Here is a 21,111-nt window from a genome sequence, read left to right on the forward strand (position 1 = left end):
AATCTTACAGAAAGACACTATCTTTGCAGACTCCACAGTCTCAATGACAATTTCTGAGATAAAATATTGGAAATTTTTTGGCAGCAGTATATTTACAAAGAAAAAAATTAAGGTGGAATACTACTGTCAATAACTTCCATGGTACTGTCTAAATTATTTTATTATACTAGAATTTTGCTGCACTGAATCCAGCTGACTGCTAGGATTTAGTTATCTTTTAATAATCTAGAAACTCAAGTGAATATCTGAGTAATGACTAGATACAAGGACTGACTAGAGCTGAGACTATGAATAAATACCACCACCACCAACAAAAACAAAGAACACCTCAAACCCACTGCTGTCAAGCCATTTCCGACTCATGGTGACTGGTGTGTTACAGAGTAGAACTGCTCCATAGGGTTTTCTTGGCTGTAATCTTTATGGAAGTAGACTGTCAGGCCTTTCTTCCAAGGTGCTGATGGGTGGGTTTGAACCACTAATCTTTAGGTTTGTGGCTGAAAGCAAACCATTTACACCATCCAGGGACCTGAATAAATAACCAGATAAGGTCAAACCAAGTAAGACTTCATTCACATGATACAAGATTCGAATTACTCTGAAAGGAGGGTGGGTGGGGGCTGCTAAATGAGAGGTAACGGCATATGCAAAGGCACAAAGTCTGGAATAGACAAACCATTAGTAAGCAAACTACTTTTAGAGATATTTAGATGTGTGGGCAAAGATGAGAGGAGCAAAAACTTCCATGTTTTGAGCAGGGGGAATCAGGTGGTAATGAGAAATTACTTTTAAACGACCACAAAATTTTTTAAAGATTTGGTTTTAGGACAGTTAATCGGTCATTTTCTATAATCAACTGTAACATTAGTACTAAAGCTATGGTTCTGGAAACTTCACATGGAGATAGTTGAAATCACTGTAAATGAACCCTAAATGAAGAAAAAGAAAGGCTTGTAAATGGAACCTCAGCTGACATTTAATAGTTGAAAGCTGGTAAAAAGACCAGGAAGTAGGAGGTCACGAAGACAGAAAAATCAGAATAGCACCACAAAAGCCAAAATGAAAAAGATTGTCAGAAATCAATATTGTAAGACAAGAACAGTATTTATGTGGCACTTTTCTTTTCCTGAATGTTCAATAAGAACAGACTGACTGATACCACAAAAACGCAAGGACACACATACATCTTTCCTTAAGGATTCAGAAAGCAGCAAAGTGACCTCTGGAAAACAGAAATGTACTGATTTTCCCCAAGGCAAGCAGTTTAATGAGAATTGCTGACAACATATGCTAACTTGTAAGGCAAAATTATCTCATTTAAAGTGTAGCTCTAAATCTAGGGCTATTTTAATAATTTCCCAAGACTTCTCAAGGGAAGATATTTTGTTTCCCCAGTTATTAAAACAAGATAAAAATCCTAACAATTTGGCAATTTACCCAAGACAGTAAAATAAAATTTTGGAGCCTAATACACAAAGACGACTATGTCAAAAGCTCTGAGTGGAGGGACCAGGAAAACTGCATACTATGAAAGCAGAAGGGAACTAATGGAATAGATGACTCTACAATCAAGACATTTAGCTTGGGCTAAAGGCTGTTCAAGTGTAGGGGAATAGATGTGGGTTTTGTTAGTGTGCTAATTACTTCGGAATTTAAAATGCCATGATTTATCCTTCTTATCATATTCTAGCTTAAGTAATCAGTAATACATTTTTTTCTTCACTTGTATTTGTTTAGAAATCTATTTAGATTTGTTGTGCCACCATGGCCCTTCTTGACAAAGCAAGACACACAGGTCATAAATTCGTGAAACCCACAATTTTCCTGTTAAATCTAATCTTTAATATCAAATTTTAATTGATTCTAAGATGCACATTTTTTTCATATTTGAACACTTCCAACAGCAGGATGGTCTCATAATAGATGGTGTATTACAACTATAATTGGCAGCATTATTTTCTCAGATGCCTTGAAAAATATCGTATGCTGGATTTTGATTTTGTGTAAAATGCTGCAGAGACTTTAAGACATGCTATCAATTAAAAAAAAAAGCTCTTCTAAAAAAGAAGCACTGCCACAGTAACACACATGCAGTTGACCAACATGCATTCTGATTTCAAAAATGTTAAACTATGACAATATTTATATCTTAGAATCAAGGAAATATTATAATGGTACCACATTTTAAAAATGTATTCATTTGGTACGCTACAGTTCTCAAATGAATTGAACATTTGATGTTTTCTTCCATATAATTCAGAAGCTATTATCAAAGATCTGGCTGCTTATCAAACCCCTGAACTGAAAGGAACTTAAAAGACACCAGAATCTATCCTTTCCTCTTACCGTAAGAAACCTGAGATCTGAAGAAATTACGTGACTCGTCCAAGGTCATTCAGCTATTCAATGACAAAAGTGAAATTAAGAATCCAGGTCTGCTAATTTATGCCTTTTTTTTCACTTGGTGATTGCAGCTATACAGATTTAAGTAATTATCCTAATTATTCTCAACTGATTAGTCTGTACTGCTACAGAAACTGCTGGCACCAGTCTAGAAAGCAGGATTCTTAAGGCGATATGGGATTTTAAGGACGTTTACAGGGATTCTCACTACACTGCTAAAATTTGTTAAGAAACGGAGCTGGACCAAGATCTTCCTGTTAATTCTTCCAAAGAGTTTAAAAAACTGAAGCGAATCATGAGGAAACAATCAGACAAATCTGAACTGCAGGACAGTTTACAAGCCATTGGCCTGGACTCTTCAAAAATGTTATGGCATGAAAGAAAGAAAAAGATGGGGGGAATGATCTAGATTAAAAGAGACCAAATGCAACTTACTATCTTATACTAGATCCAGGACCTACCCTTCAAAAAGCTAAAAAACAAAGTTTTGGAGATAACTGGGAAATCTAAATATGGATTGTATCAGTATTAAATCCCTTGGAAGTGTTATTATGGTTATGTGATGATATTCTGGTTATATAAGAGAAGTATTTAGGGGTGAGATATCATTATATCTGCATATTACTTTCAAATGATCAGTAAAATAAATAATATGTGTGCAGGAAATACACAGATAAGGAAGTGTGGCAAAAAGTTAACAACTGGTGATAAAATCATTTAAAAAAAATGAACACTGAATGAGGCACAACCATTTTGCCTCTTTTCTTGCGCTTTTTGCTTCTTCACTGAACTCGCGTTAATTTCCCTCACGTATAAAAATACAGATACAACTTGCCACCTCTTTCATAAGAATACTGTAATCTTTTACAAAAAATTCTCTTTCCCTGGTGTTGATTGCTTAAGTTCGTATTTTTATTACTATATAGTTAATTCTCAATTATCTGCACATAGAGTTACAAAAAAACTTAACTCCTAGCCAGCTTTCTCTGGGTACCCTTTCCTAGAGATTTACTTGGAAAGAAAATGCAAATTAATTTTATTATCAGCCTGAGCAAAAAAATGAGCAAGGCAGGTGTGCTGCCCAGGCTCCTCTACAGCACCCTACAAGCCAAACAGAAAAGCCTTCCTGATGAGTCTCGGTTTTTATTATCTGTACCGTTACTCTCCTCATCAGTATAGGAACTGAGTGCTGATCATAATGAAGGAGTCTTGAAGCACTATTGGATGTGGCTAGGCTTATTAATTACATACTCACTTCAGATCAAAAAGAGTCCCTGTGTGGTACAAATGGTTAAGTGCTCAGCTACTGACTGAAAGGTTGGCAGTTCAAATCCACTCAGAGATGCCTTGGAAGAAAGGCCTGGTGATCTGCTTTCAAAAGGTCACAGCCATTAAAAACCTCACGGATCACAGTTCTGCTCTGGAACACATAGGGTCTCCATGATTCAGAATCAACTCTATGGCAACTGGTTTAAGGTCCAGAGGTGGCGCAAATGGTTTGAGCTCCACTACTAACCTAAAGGTTGGTGTTTTTAACCCACTGAGCAGTACTGCAGAAGAAAGCCCCAGTGATCTGCTTCCGTAAATACTACAGCCAAGAAAACCCTATGGAGCAGTTTTACTCTGTAACACATGGGTCACTATGAGTCGGAATCAACTTGACAGCAACAGGTTTGATTTTGGTTTTTAATTTCAGATTACCTATCAGTTTTCATTCTAGTAAGAGTTTATTTTTCTTCAGCCATCCAGCTTCTTAAAATCGTCTTTTGAAATTTTGTTAAAATATTCTGGGGTGAAAAGTTACAATTTTCTTTATTTTCTAATCTTCTCTGTTGGAAGTAAATATTAAGCAACTATATTTGCAGCACTATCAAATTTACACAGAAAACACTTATTTCACAATGACATACTTTTTACCGTTTATTCAGAGCAGTGAAGTATTTTAAGAACTATTTCATTTACTCACCAAATGTTGAGTACTTAAGTGCTCAGCTGCTAACCAAAAGTTGCCAGTTTGAACTCACCTGGGGGTTCCATGGGAGAAGGACCTGGCGATCTGCTTCCATAAAGATCTCTGCCTAGAAAACTCTATGGAGCAGTTCTACTCTGTTACATGGGGTCGCTATGAGTCAGAAGTGCCTCGATGGCACCCAACAACAGCAATATTCAGTATCACAGACTGTGTAAGGCCTTTGGGATTCATGACAAAAGGATATGTCCCCATCCTTGTGGAATCTAAACTATAGTGGGAAAAGAGGCTCTTCCAAAGATAATTCAATACAATGCACACATTCAATAATGACGCGATGGAAACTTAGAAATAAACTCTGAAATAAAAGGACTCCCTGAGTGGTGCAAACAGCTAACGTGCTTGGCTGCTAACCAAGACTGCACGTTTGAGGCCACTCAGAGGTGCCTTGGGAGGAAGGTCTGGCAACCTACTTCCAAAAAATCAGCCATTGAAAAGCCTGTGGAACACAGTTCTGCTCTGACACATGTGGGGTTGCTGTGAGTCAGAATCAATTCGATGGCAAGTGGTAAATGGTTGTGAAATAAAAAAGCTGGGGTGAGGGAGGAGACCCACCACTAATCTAGGACATTTAAAACCTGACATATTCAAATTCAAACTCATCATAATCCTTCTAAGTCACCCTTCTCCAACTATGTCACTGCTTTATATGCTATTTTTTTCCTCAGAACGTTCTTCTACTTTTACTAACTGGATAAAAACTCATTGTCTCTAGAAAGCTTGTCTGATTAAACCCTCCTGATTAACCTCAACACTCTCATATTTATTTATTATCTTTGCATTTGTTAACCTGGTGCATTATAAGTGTGCTCAAGAAGATGCGTACAATGTGCCTCAATGATGATGCTGTGCCAGGGTTACTGATTAAACCCATCCCCTACTTTCTGAGACCAGAATTAACAGGAAGAATGAATTGTTCACAAGATGATAACATTTCTTACCTGTACTTAAGTACCTGTTGATAAAATCAGTGGCCTGATGAGATGGTGGGGGAAAAAACTCAAAAATAAAAATCAGCAAATGTATTCTGAAAGTGACCAGACAATGTCCACCATGGCCACTGATTTAGGAATTAAACTACTATTGTTTGTAAAACTCAGCCAAACTGGATTTGCTCTCATTCATACTGCTTGCCAAGAGTTCCAATTTTATACTCATAATATTTGCTTATTATTTGACTAATACCTGATATTAGCCTATAAACTCCATAATTTCATGTTCCATGTGTGATTTTATTAACTTTGTGTCTTCTGTGTCTACTCAAGAGACTGGCATAGGATATAATAAACACTTTATGAACGAAAGAAAAAAAATACAGCAATACAGAGCAATGGTTCTCAAAGTGTGGTCTGAGGATCCCTGGAGCTCCCAAGACCTTTTGGGGTGGAGGGGGTATCTGTGAGGCCAAACCATTTTTATAATTCTAAGATGTTCTTTCCCTTTTTCACTCTCATCCTCTCTTAAGTATATAGCGGGTTTTCCACGGTTTTCCAGAGGCAACATGACATGTAATGACATTATAGCTCTGACAGCTAGTGGAATACAGGCCATGTATTCTTGCATTTTCCAAGGTTAGCTCTCGTTGTTGTTAGGTGCCATCAAGTCAGTTCTGACTCATAGCGACCCTATAGGACAGAGCAGAACTGCCCCATAGGGTTTCCAAGGAGCGGCTGGTGAATTTGAACTGCCAACCTTTTGGTTAGCAGCTGAGCTCTTCAACACCATACCACCAGGGTCCTCAATAATTTTTAGGAACGTAAGTAGGAATCAACTCCACAGTAATGGGTTTTTTCTGGTTAAAGGCATCCTGAGATAAAAAATTTGAGAACCACTGGTATAAAGCAAAAGATTGCAGGAAGACAGCTTGCCTACTTGAAAAAAAAAAAAAAAGGCAATAGTTCGTCAACTTCCTTCATATTTCCTATCAATCAATCCTCTCTATAACTGAGATTTTCTAACATATTTCAAGAAAAGATGTGAAAGAAAGTATAAATTTCTTTCCAGGTAATAAGCAAGAATTCCGAATGTACTTTTGGTCAAATTCATATCCTGAACCACTAATAGGGATTCCATGAAATTAATAACAGGAGCTCCACATGAATCACAAAGGAAAACAATTTGGGAGGCTCTCTCTAAAATATCTTTTAAAAAGCCTTCCAAACTATTTTTCAGTGGGTGAGAGCATTGTGCTCAAGAACCGAAGCTGCAGGTTCAAAGTCAGCTTTGATGTGCCCCATAACTACGGTAGGGCCTCACTTCCTAACCTTTGCCACTTGTCACAGTTTCTCACATACCTGCGAGGGGGCCTAGGTGAGGTACTAGTGCTGCATCAGCATAAATGTCAGTTTTGCTGGAAAAACAACTCAAAGTACGTGTTTTGTCATTTCAAAAGTTATGCTCAGCCAATTAATTTTAAATACACTGGGGGAGTTAATTATTTAAGGAACTATTTCTGTGTAACCAGGATTTCCAGGCTCTGGGTACATTTTTTGAGCCATGGTCAATGACAGGGAAAAAAACAGTGTCACAGGGAATTCAGAGTCCCTTGGAAATTACTGGACTTAAAAGTCAAATTTCAATTATTCATGGTAATAGCAAGCAAAAACTAAATGATGATAATCAATTAAACTGACAAATAATTCAAAAATCCCACTTATCAATTAAAAGCAAATCTTTTAAAGAAGATAGTAATAAGTACATGCATTTGGGTACTTCTAGTTTAGGAGCTAACAATAGTTAAGATTGAGGTCCTAATCAAGTAAACTGGGAAGAAAAAAAAAAAAGCCCAAACAATGCATAAACTAGCTCACCAGCCAACAAATAACTGATATTTTTTATGAAAATTAACTTTGTTCTTAGTTAATATCACTCCCTTCCAAGTATACCAAGCCTTAATTTCACTCAAAAAGAAGTTTTCTAATAAAAGAAAGAAATTTTTACACCAAAGTTCCTTGTTTCTTTTTGGAAAACAATTCTTTAGATATAAATGGCCACTTAAATTGGAAAGGCATCTACATCTACATCTACACTGTCTCTAGACTGCCGATTTCATAAAAAGATTATTATTAAATTAATGCTGACATCTAGTGGTAAGAAAGAACATCTTCCTTTGAATGTTACCTGAATTGTACCTTCTGGCATCAAATCAATGAATCTAAAACCAAAGACATTTCCAAATTCCCACAAAAGATAAATTAAACTATTTAAGAACTACCTATTAACCTTAAGGAAAAAAAAAAAAGGAATAAGAGAATAGTTCTTAATTACTAAAGCAGATGAAAAACCATCTTTTGCAGACATAAAACAGGCTGTAGAATTTTTTTCCTGAGGGGTGTGGTAAGGGACTCCTTATGAAAAATCTTCGTTTGAAATTACAAACTTGTACCCTTAAAAGGCAAGACAGAGGATTGCTTGAAAATTAAGAATACAGCTGAATATTTCACTTGAAAGAGATGTCATTTATTAATAAATTATGGGATGTGTTTTTAACTGTCCCCTAGGGTAGGCTGGTATTCAGCCCTTTAAAAATGTTATTAATTTTTAGAAGTAAAATGGCTACCAAACAAGAAACCACAGTTTTAAAACAAAACTGTGAACATTCCAAGCTTTACAAAGCCATTGTCTGGCTGAATGGCTCAATTCAATCAAAAGTTATGCCCAATTTCCAGACACCACGAATGTAGAGCATGAATCTTGATGAAAGACCATTCTTTGGAAAAACTGGAAGGAATATTTAAAATTCTCCATGAAATTCTAGAATGAAATGTTGTGGAAATTCAGGGACAATCAATTTTGAAATATCACTTCCCAGTGGAAGAATTTACATCCTGCAGACTGGCATGGTTGAACTGCTGTGTTGACTAGGAAAAACTGGCCATCAGTCTGAATTAATATTTATAAGCTTTATTTTAAAAATAAGCATGATTTCCTTTCAAAAACGCAATTAAAATCAATTTTAAATTGGAGGTATAAGCCTAAAATACGGTACACAGCACACTCAGATATATGTCTTTGTCCTCTTAAAAACAATCCCGACCACAGAATCGGTTTGCAATCACTTCAAGATGTCCACCTCCTTCAATCTCCTCAGCCACTTAAAGATAAAGTCACTGAAAAGAAGCAAAATATCTGAACTAACACATTTATCAAACCTGCAGTCAAACCTCTGGAGTGAAGTAAATTCCCAACGGCAAATTCATTATTTATAAAAATTATGGACTGAACTACCATGATTTTAACGTATAAAACCTCTCCTAAAGCTAGAGGGTGTACGTAAATCACTAGTTAGAAAATGAATTCTAGAGAGAGAGGGAAAAACCTGTCAAAGGGCAAGTTGCTTCACTACGGACGAAAGCGTCAGGGGGAGGCAAAGCCGGAACGATCATTTCCCAGGGCGCTAAGGGCTCTACTTTATTGGTCAACTAGAGCGCTGGGTTGAAGGCTAACGCCAATGCGTTCAAATACCTCCATCCCTCTACCTGGGTTTTGGAAGAACCGGCCAATCCTACTCTACCTTCTCCAACAAGGAAACTTGGGTAGTTGGGGGAACAATGAATACGTTATTCTTGCAATACAAACCAAGCTTGGCTGGGCTAGTTTCCCTACTTTTGAGTTTTCTCCCCCAACCCCGGCCGGGAGCTGGAGGGTGGGATACAAAAGACAGGCGAGGAGACCCCTTGGGAGGCGAGAAGACCCCTTGGGTTTCCACCGTCCGGCTGCGCGGAAGGTGATGATCCCAACTCCCGCTACCTCCCAGCCCGCGGCCCCGCTTCCGGGCAGGGGGCAGGGAGCCTCCCCCGACCCAAAGCAAAGTTCCCCCAGAGGAAGGGCGGCCTCAGGATGAAGCCCACTCCCACTGACGGACGCGGAGGGCGACTTTGGGGTGGGAGGGGCGCGCTCCCGCTCTGGCGTCGGCTGGGCTTCGCGGGGGGCTCCCTCCCCGGGAACGGGCTCCCCTCTCCTCCCCTCCCCAGACCTCGGCCAGGGGAAAGGGCGGCGGGGGTCCCGCAGGGGTGGGGGAACCTCACCAGGCGGAGCTGGCTAATTTCGTCGTAGGACATAAAGCTGAGGATGTTCTCGATGGCTACGATGGGCAGCGCCACCAGCGTGTTGTTTTGAGGCAGCTGGTCCGCAGCAAGCGCTGGGCCCGGGGGCGCCTGGGACCCCGGCTGCGAGGGCTGCGGTGGGGGCGGTGGGGGCTGTCGCTGAGCAGAGCCGGCGGCCGAAGAGGAGCCGCCGTCGCCGTGGCCGCCGCCTCCTTCCTCAGCCATCCGCTCCTCCGACGCCGCCGCCATCTTCGGGGTTTGATTCCTTCCCCCCACTGCAAGGGGAACAGGGACACTTCCTGTGCGTCACTTCCTCCTCCTGCTCTTGCAGCTGCCTGGGAGGAGACACCTGGAGGAGGGGGAGGAGCCTCTGAGGTGACAGGAGGAGAGACAGACAAACTGCTGTTTGTTCAAGTAAAGGTAAGGGAAGATAACGCGAAGTCCTGGAAAGATGGTCTTTTTAGGCCTTTTTATCTAAGATTGGGACCTACTTGAGGGCAAGAGAAACCTGTCTATTAAAATTAACTCCAGGCGTGCAGTTTTCTTGAAGAGTTTCCTGACAAAGGATGATAAAAATAATGTTGCTATTAAGTGTAAAAGGAGCGATGGAGTTAGAAAACCATCATTTTCCAACAACCATAGTAGTAATTGATTTAGGAAAATAAAAAGAAATGGCGTACTGATACATGCAACAAGACAAATGAACCTTGAAAAGGCCGGAAAAAAAAAAGGCTACATGTTGCATGATTCCATTTCTATGAAATGCCGAGAATAGGTGAATCCATAGAGACAGAAAGTAGATTAGTGATTGATAGGGGGTGGGGGTGGGGGTGGGGGATGGAGAGCAATTAGGTAGTGGTGATGGTTGCTCCACTTTGTGAATATACTAAAAACCATTGCGTTATATACTTTAAAATAGTGAATTTTATTGCATGAGAATTATCTCACTAAGAAAATACTTGATTTAGGTAAGAATCATCAAAAGATGCTAAAGCAAGAAGGTAAACAGATGCAATGAGGAACATGGTATTTACATAGTATCAAAATAACTTCCCCACAATTTACATATGAATTACAAAGAGGAAAGCAATATGTTTAAAATAGAGAAATTTGGTAGATGCCACCGTAACCAAGTGATCAAAGTTACCAATACAAATTATGAGAGAACCACATCACATGCCTTCCAATATCATACCCTGAAACGGACACAACATTATGTAATATTCCAGCAAAAAATGCATAACCTGTATTTGAGGTAGACAAATTTAATTAACTGGCCTAAATGCTTCAAAAATGTTAGTGTTATGAAAGATAGACTAAAAAATTGTGCCAGATCAAAGAAGGCCAAAGAGACATGACAACTAAATTCATGGATAACCCTAGGTTGGGTTCTAGATTAGGAGGAAAATAGCTGTAAAGGACATTATTGGGACAATTGACAAAATTTGAATATGGAATAGATGTTATATTGTTGTTATTAGGTGCCATTGAGTTGGTTCCGACTCATAGCGACGCTATGTACAACAGAAGGAAACACTGCCTGGTCTGCACCATCCTTATAATCTTTGTTATGCTTGAGTCCATAGTTGTAGCCACTTTGTCAATCCATCTCATTGAGATTCTTCCTCTCTTCGCTGATCCTCTACTTTACCAAGCATGATGTTCTTCTCCAGGGACTCTTCCCTCCTGATAACACATCCAAAGTATGTGAAGCAAAGTCTTGCCATCTTCACTTCTAAGGAGCGCTCTGGCTATACTTCTTCCAAGCCAGATTTGTTTGTTCTTCTGGCAGTCCATGGTATATTCAATATTCTTCGCCATCACAATAATTCAAAGGCATCAATTCTTCCTTGGTCTTCCTTATTCATTGTCCAGTTTTGGCTTGGGTCAGGCACACCTTAGTCCTCAAAGTGACATCTTTGCTTTACAACACTTTAAAGAGGTCTTTTGCAGCAGATTTGCCCAGTGCAATATGTTGTTTGATATCTTGACTGCTGCTTCCATGGGCATTGATTGTGGATCCAAGTAAAATGAAATCCTTGACAACTTCAATATTTTCTCCATTTATCTTGATGTTGCTATATGTTATGTAGTAATATTGTAATCATGTTTCATTTATTGTTTTGGATAATTGTAAGAGAATGTCCTTGTTCTTAGGAAATATGCATCAAAGTATTGCGGAGCAAGAGACATGATGGCTCAATTTACTCTCAAATGGTTCAAAAAGACAGGTGGAGAATGATAAAGCAAATATGATGAAGTGTTACCACTTGGTGACTCTGAATGAAGCGCATACAAGAGTCCCTCGTATAATCTTGCAAATATTTCAAAATAAAAAGATTTTGAAGATTGCTTAATCTTTCTGTATCTTTATGTTTTTATAATTTGCAATGACAAAGATAAATGTGCATAAAACACTATTTTGAAGATTTCTGTTCCTTAGTTCTGCTATTAATCTTAGAGTTTCCAATATGCCCTTTCTCTTGGAGCTTTGTTTTGGAATCTAATTGCTGCGAGGTAGATATGGAAAGTGTAGGAGAAAGCTTAGCATGACTAAGGAGTGAGGAAAGGAGGGGAACTATAGCAAGGAGATTAATTAGAGGTGGCGGTGATGGTGGTTGGCTAGTCAGAACTGGTATCTTTTCCCCATTCACTGGGCATGTAAACAATCGGTCATTTTATCCGCTATTGTCGCAGGTTACAAAATCCTTTGAAATTATTTAATTCCCCTACCCCAGGGTTGATTAACATTCAATATTTGCTTTATGCTTAAATGTTTCTGACATATGTTTGCATACTTGCGTTAGTTTTATCTTCACTAAGAGATTGTGATTTCATTTTTGTACTTGTTGTTAGTTGTTGTCCGGTCAACTTCAGCACGGCAACCTGATGTATAACAGAACGAAATGTTGTCTGGTTCTGTGTCATCTTCATAACGCTGGTGTGTTTGGGTCCCTTGTTGCAGCTATGGTGTAGTGTTTTCAACCTAGGGACTCACCTTCCAGCACTATATTGGACAATATTCTGTTATGTTTTCCTTGGCTAATTGGCAGAAGTAGATCACCGAGCCTTTCTTCCTAGTCTATCTTAGCCTGGAAGCTCTGCTGAAACCAGTCACCACGGGTGATCCTGCTGGTATTTGAAATGCCAGTGGACCACTTTCAGCGTCATAGCAACATGCAAGCCACCGCAGTGTGACAAACTAACAGACCGGTGGTGGATTTTTTTTTTTCTTTCTACTTAGGATATTGCTATCTCTTCAAAGAACGTATTACAATTTGGTCTAAATTGGTCTAAATTGAATTCATACTCTAGCTTGTTTTATTAAAGTTAGATGCTTTCTTGATATGTTGGATTAAAATGAATTTCTGTAAATGGCACTATGCTTAAAATACATTATGGGAGCTCTCATGATAAAAGAAATCCATAGAAAATCCTCTAAAGAGTGAATTGTTGCTTCTTAATTTATCATAGTTGTAAATCTAATAGTTACATGCAGTTTTGGTTTCTCTTGAAATGGGCGTGTAAAAAGCCTTCCTACTCCCCTAACTCTCCATGTGTAGTCAACTAGTTAACATCTAGGACTGGCTGACCTGTTACCTAAACAACAGAATACAACTCCGTGAACAATTTAAACTACTTCCTGCCAGTCAGCTCATTCAAATTGTCTTCTGTTTATGTATATTGGATCTGTGCCCTTATATATTTTTTGGTTTTCTTTTTTTAAAGCTTTATTGAGATATAATTGACATACGATCAACTGCATCAAAATGTATACAATTTGATGAGCTTTGACATACATATACACTCTTGAAACCGTAACTATAATCAAGATAAAGAACATATCCATCACCCCACAAAATTTCTTCACCCTATCTTTATAATCCTAACCTTCAATCTCACCCTGCCTCCCCTACCCCATGCCCTTGCTTTTCCTACGAAAATCTTTTTAAAAAGAAAATTTCAAAACAAATAGTTGCTTTGTGTCAATTATTAAAACCAAAGCTTCTTTTGGATATACTTTCCAGTCAAAAATATCTGTAACTAAAACAAATGTTTGGACTTTGAGGAAAAGTTCTGGGTTCTAAATGTGGCTTTTATGCCAGAATATTACCATAGGACCTTTACAAAACAGTGGTCTCCAGTACCGGATGGGCACATGCTTCTTAATATCTATGCATTTCTGGTTTCAGCTTTATAAAAGGGAATATTATTACCTTCCTTCTTTTATCTCATACAGTTGATATGAGAATGAGCTGAGACAACAAATGGGTGGAATTTTGAATTCCTCGGATTAAAGATGTTAAAATCAATTTACTATAAAACAGATGCTGTAAGTTATCCTGTCCCCACCCCTTATCCTTTTGCCTTCCTGGTCAGTGTGTGTGATGGGGGGGTGGTGTGATGTGGTGAGGGTAATCGAAGCTATTCAACGGTGCTGCCACGGGAGGATGGGCTTTTTATATATGAAAAAGAAAAAGCAAAACCAGTCATTTTCCCCCTATTTGTTAGCACATTTGTAATAATTCTAGAAAGGTACAATTTTTATAAAGGGTGAGCTTATGCCCTAACTGAAAAGAGACTTCAGAGTTTCTATGGCTTGCAGTGAACTATATGTGTGTGTGTGTGGTTTTTTTTGTTTTTAAAAATTTTACTCTGGTAAAACATATATAACATAAAATTCACCCTTTTAACCATTTTTAAGTGTACAATTCAGTGATGTTAATTACATTCACAATGTTGTACAACCATCACCACTATTTCCAAAACTTTTTCATCACCCCAAACAGAAACTCAGTACTCATTAACCAATAACTTAACTGTGTTTTTTAAGGCCTATCTTTCAAGTAGACGAGAAGTTTCCCGTCATGACTAATGTTCAGAACACCAGTTGCGGTGAAGTCAATTCAGACTCATAGCAACCCTGTAGGAGTGGCTGGTGAATTCCAACTGCCAAACTTTTGGTTAGCAGCCGAGGTCTCAACCACTACACCACCAGGGCTCCAATTGATGTTCAGGGGCAGATTATCTAATAAACAAGGTAAGCATGAGCTTACTTGTGCTTACTCACTAATCTGTAGTGAACAATTTCACGTAGGTTTCACTACACCTAATCAAAGTGAAATTGTTCACTACAGATTGGTAAGTAAGCACAAGTAAGCCCTTGCTTACCTTGCTTACTGAGTCATCTGCCCCTGTCAGGGATTGTAAATTTGAAAAGAGGCATTGATTCTGTAGGAAGGTGCTGTGAAATTGGGAGAGAGACAGATGTCAACCATACCTAGAAGCAGAATCTTTGATGTGGTGAAAAAATGTGAAATTGTTCACTACAGATTAGAAAAAAGCACAAGTAAGCCTGTGCTTACCTTGCTTATTGGAAAACTCCCCTGATAATGTTGAAATTCCATCAATAGATGCATTCTTTTTAGTTTAAAGCTTTGACTCCAGGGAAAGGTAGCCCACTAGACTTTCAAGTCTGCAAGTGCTTATTGGTTGCTAAATGGGTAAGGCACTGGGTGCCTGATGGGGGGTGGGGGGTAAATCTGGCTGCAATATCGGTCACCCCATAGATCCACTGAACGGATTCCATTGACCTGGCAGCCTGGACAGATGTCTCCTTATCCCCTCATATGCAGTCTTCCTAAAGGTGTATCTGCAAAAAGAAAAGTTGAATTTCCTGGACTGTTCTTCAGACAAAGTGATTCAGCTAGCTGTGAGCTCCTGACATTAGAAAGACGTGTACACAAAAATTACTTTGTAAGTACACATTGCGGTCAAGTCAATTCCAACTTATAGCGACCCTGTAGGACAGAGCAGAACTGCCCATAGGGTTTCCAAGGTTGTAATCTTTACAGAAGCAGACTGCCACATCTTTCTCCCATGGAGCAGCTGGTGAGTTTGAACCTCCAACCTTTTGGTTACCAGTCAAGTGCTTAACCACTGCACTATCAAGCCTCCTTATTTTTGTAAAACCAAAAAAACCTGTTGCTGTTGAGTTGATTCTGACTCATGGCAACCCTATAGGACAGAGTAGAACTTCCCCATAGGATTTTCAAGGAGTGGCTGCTGGATTTGAACTGCCGACCTTTTGGTCAGCAGCCGTAGCTCTTATCCACTACACCACCAGGGCTCCAAGTAGTAGTTAATTCTGACTTGAAGGATCAGGGAAAGCTTCACAGAGGAGGTTGCATTTCAGCTTGACCTAGAAGGATGATTGTGTCGGCGTACTTGTAGGGGCTTTCTTGATTAAAAGGTGAGGTGTGTGAGGACATTTCAAACGGAAGGAACAATAAAAGCAAATAGCATAGACTATGTGAACATCCAGAAGAGGAGGGAAGAGCATATGTGCTCAGGATTTTGGACTTCCATTCTGTAGATCAGCGGTGATTGTTTTTGTTTTTAAATCTTTTAAAGTGGTTGTGCCAGTTATCGATTTATTGCCTTGGAGCTCCAAATTCACCCTTTTTGCCTGTTTTGTGAAAATAGACATGAGCCCTTTAAACAGTTGTTTCTTTTCCCAGCTGGCACCATGTTAAACTATGGCAATAGAAGGCTCTAGAGAGACATTGCAGGAGGAAAGGGTTTTGCTTCTTGGTTCACAAGTGCCCGCCTTGCAGGCTCCTGCAGCACATGGCAGCTTCTCCAGCACCGGCTCCCGCTGTGCGTGGAAGCTGGCAACATCCAGCAGGTCCCCCTGTGGTGGAGTGCGCCATCAGCTTTCCCTGGCATCCTACAGGACAGATTTCCAGTAAGGTCTCCCAGCACACTACAGCGACTCCTCTGCCATACAGTGAGCCACAGCTGTGCCCTCTCCAGCAAAGTCTGGATCTCAGCCCCCGGGGAAGCCTCTTCCTTGGGTGCTATATCTCAGTCCAAAGGATATGGCTGCTCTTTATACCTGCTGTTCCTGTATTCTTTCAAGTTCTCTTCACTTCTTACTAGACAATGCCTTGGTGCTGCAATCCCCTGCTGTAGTTAATACATCTGAATATTAAACGTTCCCTGTTCAAATTACTGTATGGTTTCTCTCTCTTGATTGGTCCCAGACTGATACAGCAGTGAGATCCTTTTTTCACAAAGAAAATCTTGCAAAGAACATTTTGAAACATTGTTGATGTTGTTGTTAGCTGCTGTGGGATTGGCCCCCACTCATAGTGACCCCACGCACAGCAGAATGCAACACTGCCTGGTCCTGTGCCATTGCCATGATCAACTGTGGATCAGACCATCGTGATCCATAGGGTTTTCATTGGTTGATTTTTGGAAGTAGATCACCAGGCCTTTCTTCCAAGTGTACCTTAGTCTGGAAGGTCCACTGAAACCTGTTCAGCATCATAGCAACATATAAGCCTCCACTGACTGATAGCTGGTGGCTGCATGTGAGGTACCTTGGCCAGGAATTGAACCCAGGTCTCCCTCATGGAAGGTGAAAATTCTACCATTGAGCCACCGATGCCCTCTTCCCTAACACATCCAACAGATAGGAACGAATCTTTTCCTATTGAAGCCAGGTGGAAGGCCCAAGACTCACCCTATTCAGTCTTTATCTTGCTCCCTGAGTTAGTTTCTCAAAATCCTGGGGCTCTGCAGAACACTTAAAAACTATTGCTGTGGCCATTTGGGGGCCATTTTGAGGTAGGGGAATGACTTAATCAGATCTGTGTTTTGTAGAAATAATTCTAGTGATAATGGGAAGACTAGATTGGAAGGCAGAGAGATGTGGGTAGGGATACCAATTAGGAGGCTAGTGCAGTAGTTAAGGAAAATGAGATTTTGGATCTGAATTTGAGCAGTGACTTTATGAATGGAAAAGAGGGATGGATAGAGAGTTAACTTTTTTTTTTTTAATTGACAGGACTGAAAAATAAAAATTGACTACTTATTGACTGATTGGATGTTAGATAAGTTATTGGGAGAAGTTAAAAGTGACATGGAGTCCCTGAGTGGTGCAGGGATTGCTGCTAACCAAAAGATTGGGGTTCAAGTCTACCCAGAGGCACTTTGAAAGAATGGCCTGAAGATCCACTTCTGAAAAATCAACCATTGAAAACCCTGTGAAGCGCAGGTCTACTTTGACATGCCTGGATTCCCCACGAGTCGGAATCCACTCAAGGGGAACAGTTTTAACAGTGACATTGCTATGCAAACTCAGCAATGGGATGACTGGCTACGCCATTGATAGAGATGAGGGTTACGGGGGAAGATCAGTTTAGAGGTGAGAGTAGAGAAAATGAATTTGAGTTGTGGTATGTTGAGATTAAGTAGGAGCCCTGCTGACGCAGTGGTTAAAGCACTGGGCTGCTAACCAAAAGGTCGGCAGTTCGAATCCACCAGCTGCTCCATGGGAGAAAGATGTAGCAGTCTGCTTCAGTAAAGATTGTTGTTGTTAAGTGCTGTCGAGTCGATTCCGACTCATAGTAACCCCATGTATAACAGAATGAAACACTCCCCGGTCCTGTGCCATCCTCATAATGTTGCTATGCTTGAGCTCATTGTTGCAGCCACTCTGTCAATCCATCTCATTGAGGGTCTTCCCCTTTTTTGCTGACCCTCTACCTTACCAAGCATGATGTCCTTCTCCAGGGACTGGTCCCTCCCGATAACATGCCTATAGTATGTGAGACAAAGTCTTGCCATCATCGCTTCTAAGGAGCATTCTGGCTGTACTTCCTCCAAGACAGATTTGTTCGTTCTCCTGGCAGTCCATGGTATATTGCCAACACTGTAATTCAAAGGCGTCAATTCACTTCAATCTTCTTATTCATTGTCCAGCTTTTGCACGCATGAGGCGGTTGAAAATACCATGGCTAGGGTCAGGCACGCCTTAGTCCTTACAGTTACATCTTTGCTTTTTAACCCTTTAAAGAGGTCTTTTGCAGCAGATTTGCTCAATGTAATACATGGTTTGATTTCTTGACTGCTGCTTCCACGGGCGTTGATTGTGGATCCAAGTGAAATGAAATACTTGACACTTCAGTCTTTCCTCCATCTATCATGATGTTGCTTATTGGTCCAGTTGTGAGGATTTTTGTCTTCTTTATGTTGAGGGGTAATCCATACTGAAGGCTGTAGTCTTTGATCTTCATCAGTATAAGTGCTTCTAGTCCTCTTCACTTTCAGGAGGCAAGGTTGTGTCATCTGCATAACACAGGTTGTTAATGAGTCTTCCTCCAATCCTGATGCTGCAGTGTTCTTCACGTAGTCCACTTCTTGGATTATTTGCTCAGCATACAGATTGAATAAGTATGGTTAAAGGATACAACTCTGACACACACCTTTCCTGACTTTAAACCATGCAGTATCCCCTTGTTCTTTTTGAACAAATCCTTCTTGGTCTATGTACAGTTTCTGCACCAGCACAGTTAAGTGTCAGTCTTCTCAATGTTATCCATGATCTGTTATGATCCACACAGTTGAATGTCTTTGCATAGCCAACAAAGCACAGGTAAACATCTTTCTGGTATTCCCTGCTTTCAGCCAAGATACATCTGACATCAGCAATGATATCCCTCATTCCACATCCTCTTCTGAATCTGACTTGAATTACTGACAGTTCCCTGTGGATGTACTGCTGCAAATGCTTTTAAATGATTTTCAGCAAAATTTTACTTACGTGTAATATTAATGATGTTGTTCGATAATTTCTGCATTTGTTGGATCACCTTTCTTTGAAATGGGCACAGATATGGATCTCTTCCAGTCAGTTGGCCAGGTAGCTGTCTTCCAAATTTCTTGGCATAGACAAGTGAGCACCTCCAGCACTGCATCCATTTGTTGATACATCTTAATTGGTATTCCATCAGTTCCTGGAGCCTTGTTTTTCACCAATGCCTTTGGTGCAGCTTGGACTTCTTCCTTCAGTACCATTGGTTCTTGATCATATGCTACCTCCTGAAATGGCTGAAAGTCGACCAGTTCTTTTTGGTACAGTGACTCTGTGTATTCCTTCCATCTTCTTTTGATGCTTCCTGCATTGTTCAATATTTTGCCCGTAGAATCCTTCAATATTGTAACTGGAGGCTTGAATTTTTAGTTCAGTTCTTTCAGCTTGAGAAATGCCAAATGTGTTCTTCCCTGTTGATTTTCTAACTCCAGGTCTTTGCACATTTCATTATATTACTTTACTTTGTCTTCTCAAGCTACCTGTAGAAATCTTCTGTTCAGCTCTTTTACTTCATCCTTTCTTCCTTTCCCTTTAGCTATTTGATGTTCAAGAGCAAGTTTCAGAGTCTCTTCTGACATCCATTTTGGTATTTTCTTTCTTTCTTGTCTTTTTTAATGACCTTTGCTTTCTTCATTTATGATGTCCTTGAACAACTTGTCTGGTCTTCGGTTATTACCGTTCAGTGGGTCAAATGTATTTTTGAGATGGTCTCTAAATTCAGGTGGAATATACTCAAGGTCATATTTTGGCTGTCGTGGACTTGCTCTAATTTTCTTCAAAGATTTTCCATAAAGATTACAGCCTTGGAAACCCTATGGGGCAGTTCTACTCTGCCCTATAGGGACACTATGAGTCTGAATCGACTGGATGGCAGTGGGTTGAGTTTGGTTTTGGTTTTGAGATTAAGGGCCTGTGAGGCATCGATGCGAAGAGAATTCTAATGATAGCTATTAATTATTACTATGTGCCAATCACTATTCCAGATGCTTTAATTCTTTCTTCATCCTCTCTACCCTCTCCCTTGCTGCCATTTTTTAATCTGATCTCTTCTTTGGTCTTGCCCTCCATTCTCAGTTACTTACTCCCATAGTCATATCCTAGATCTTGCCATTATCAATAACTGCAACATTTTATAAGGTCAGTGTGATGGTTAAGGTTATGTGTCAACTTGGCTAGGCTATGATTCTCACTGGTTTGACAGACGCTATGTAATCACCTTCTATTTTGTGATCTGATGTGAGCAGCCAATCAATTGAAAGAGGAGTTTCCTTGGAAGTGTGGCCTGCCTCCAGTATATAAATGGATGTTGTAGCAAAGCTTGCTGTCTTTCTCTTTCTCGACTGTTCTCATCGCCTGACCTCCGGTTCTTGGGCGTACGCCTGCAGAAGTCTTTACCCTAATGCTTGGCCTGCAGATTTTGGATTTGTCAACCCTGACAACCCCATAAGCCAGCAGAGGCCTCCAGCCCACTGCCTGACCTGCAGATTTTGGGTTCATCAGCCCCTGCAACCATGTGAGCCAGCACAGGTCGTCAGCCTATTGCCTGACCCATGGATTTGGGACTTGCCAGTCCCCACAATTGTGTGAGCCATTTCCTCACAATTGTGTGAGCTATTTCCTTGAAGTAAATTTCTCTCTATACATACCTATATACAATTCACTGGTTCTGCTCCTCTAGAGAACCCAGACTAAGGCAGTTTCAGACACCCCAATCTGTGGCCATCACTTTCTATCTTTGCAGCTCGCTCTGTCTAATACCACAATGTCAATAATCCTTTGAACCAACTGGGACCTACATCCATTGATCACACTAGCTTTTTTACTGTCCCTCACCATAACATCCCTTCCTACCTAACCCTAAAAATTCCATTGACAGTCATTATCATTACTCCCTTGTAGAAGCCCTCTACTCTCTTGCCCACTCTTGCTTTGTCATACTTCTGGCTAAAGTGTGGTTTAAAATATGGTTC

The 21,111-nt window shown here is 40.1% G+C and overlaps 1 protein-coding gene across 3 annotated transcripts in view; it reads right to left on the minus strand.

The window, feature by feature from the left end:
- Positions 1–9,752, minus strand: part of FBXO28 (F-box protein 28) — a 34,120-nt gene extending 24,368 nt beyond the window's left edge. For all 3 annotated transcript variants that reach the window (XR_002824032.1, XM_004375902.2, XM_023730948.1), the window contains exon 1: positions 9,460–9,752. Coding sequence is in view for 2 of the 3 variants with exons in the window: in XM_004375902.2 (XP_004375959.1) it covers positions 9,460–9,726 (267 nt within the window). In the remaining variant the exon portion in view is untranslated. The remainder of the gene's footprint in view (positions 1–9,459) is intronic.
- Between the last annotated feature and the right edge of the window lie 11,359 nt (positions 9,753–21,111).

The sequence above is a fragment of the Trichechus manatus genome, unplaced genomic scaffold, assembly GCF_000243295.1.
Source record: "Trichechus manatus latirostris isolate Lorelei unplaced genomic scaffold, TriManLat1.0 scaffold00039, whole genome shotgun sequence".
NCBI classification, from domain to species: domain Eukaryota; kingdom Metazoa; phylum Chordata; class Mammalia; order Sirenia; family Trichechidae; genus Trichechus; species Trichechus manatus.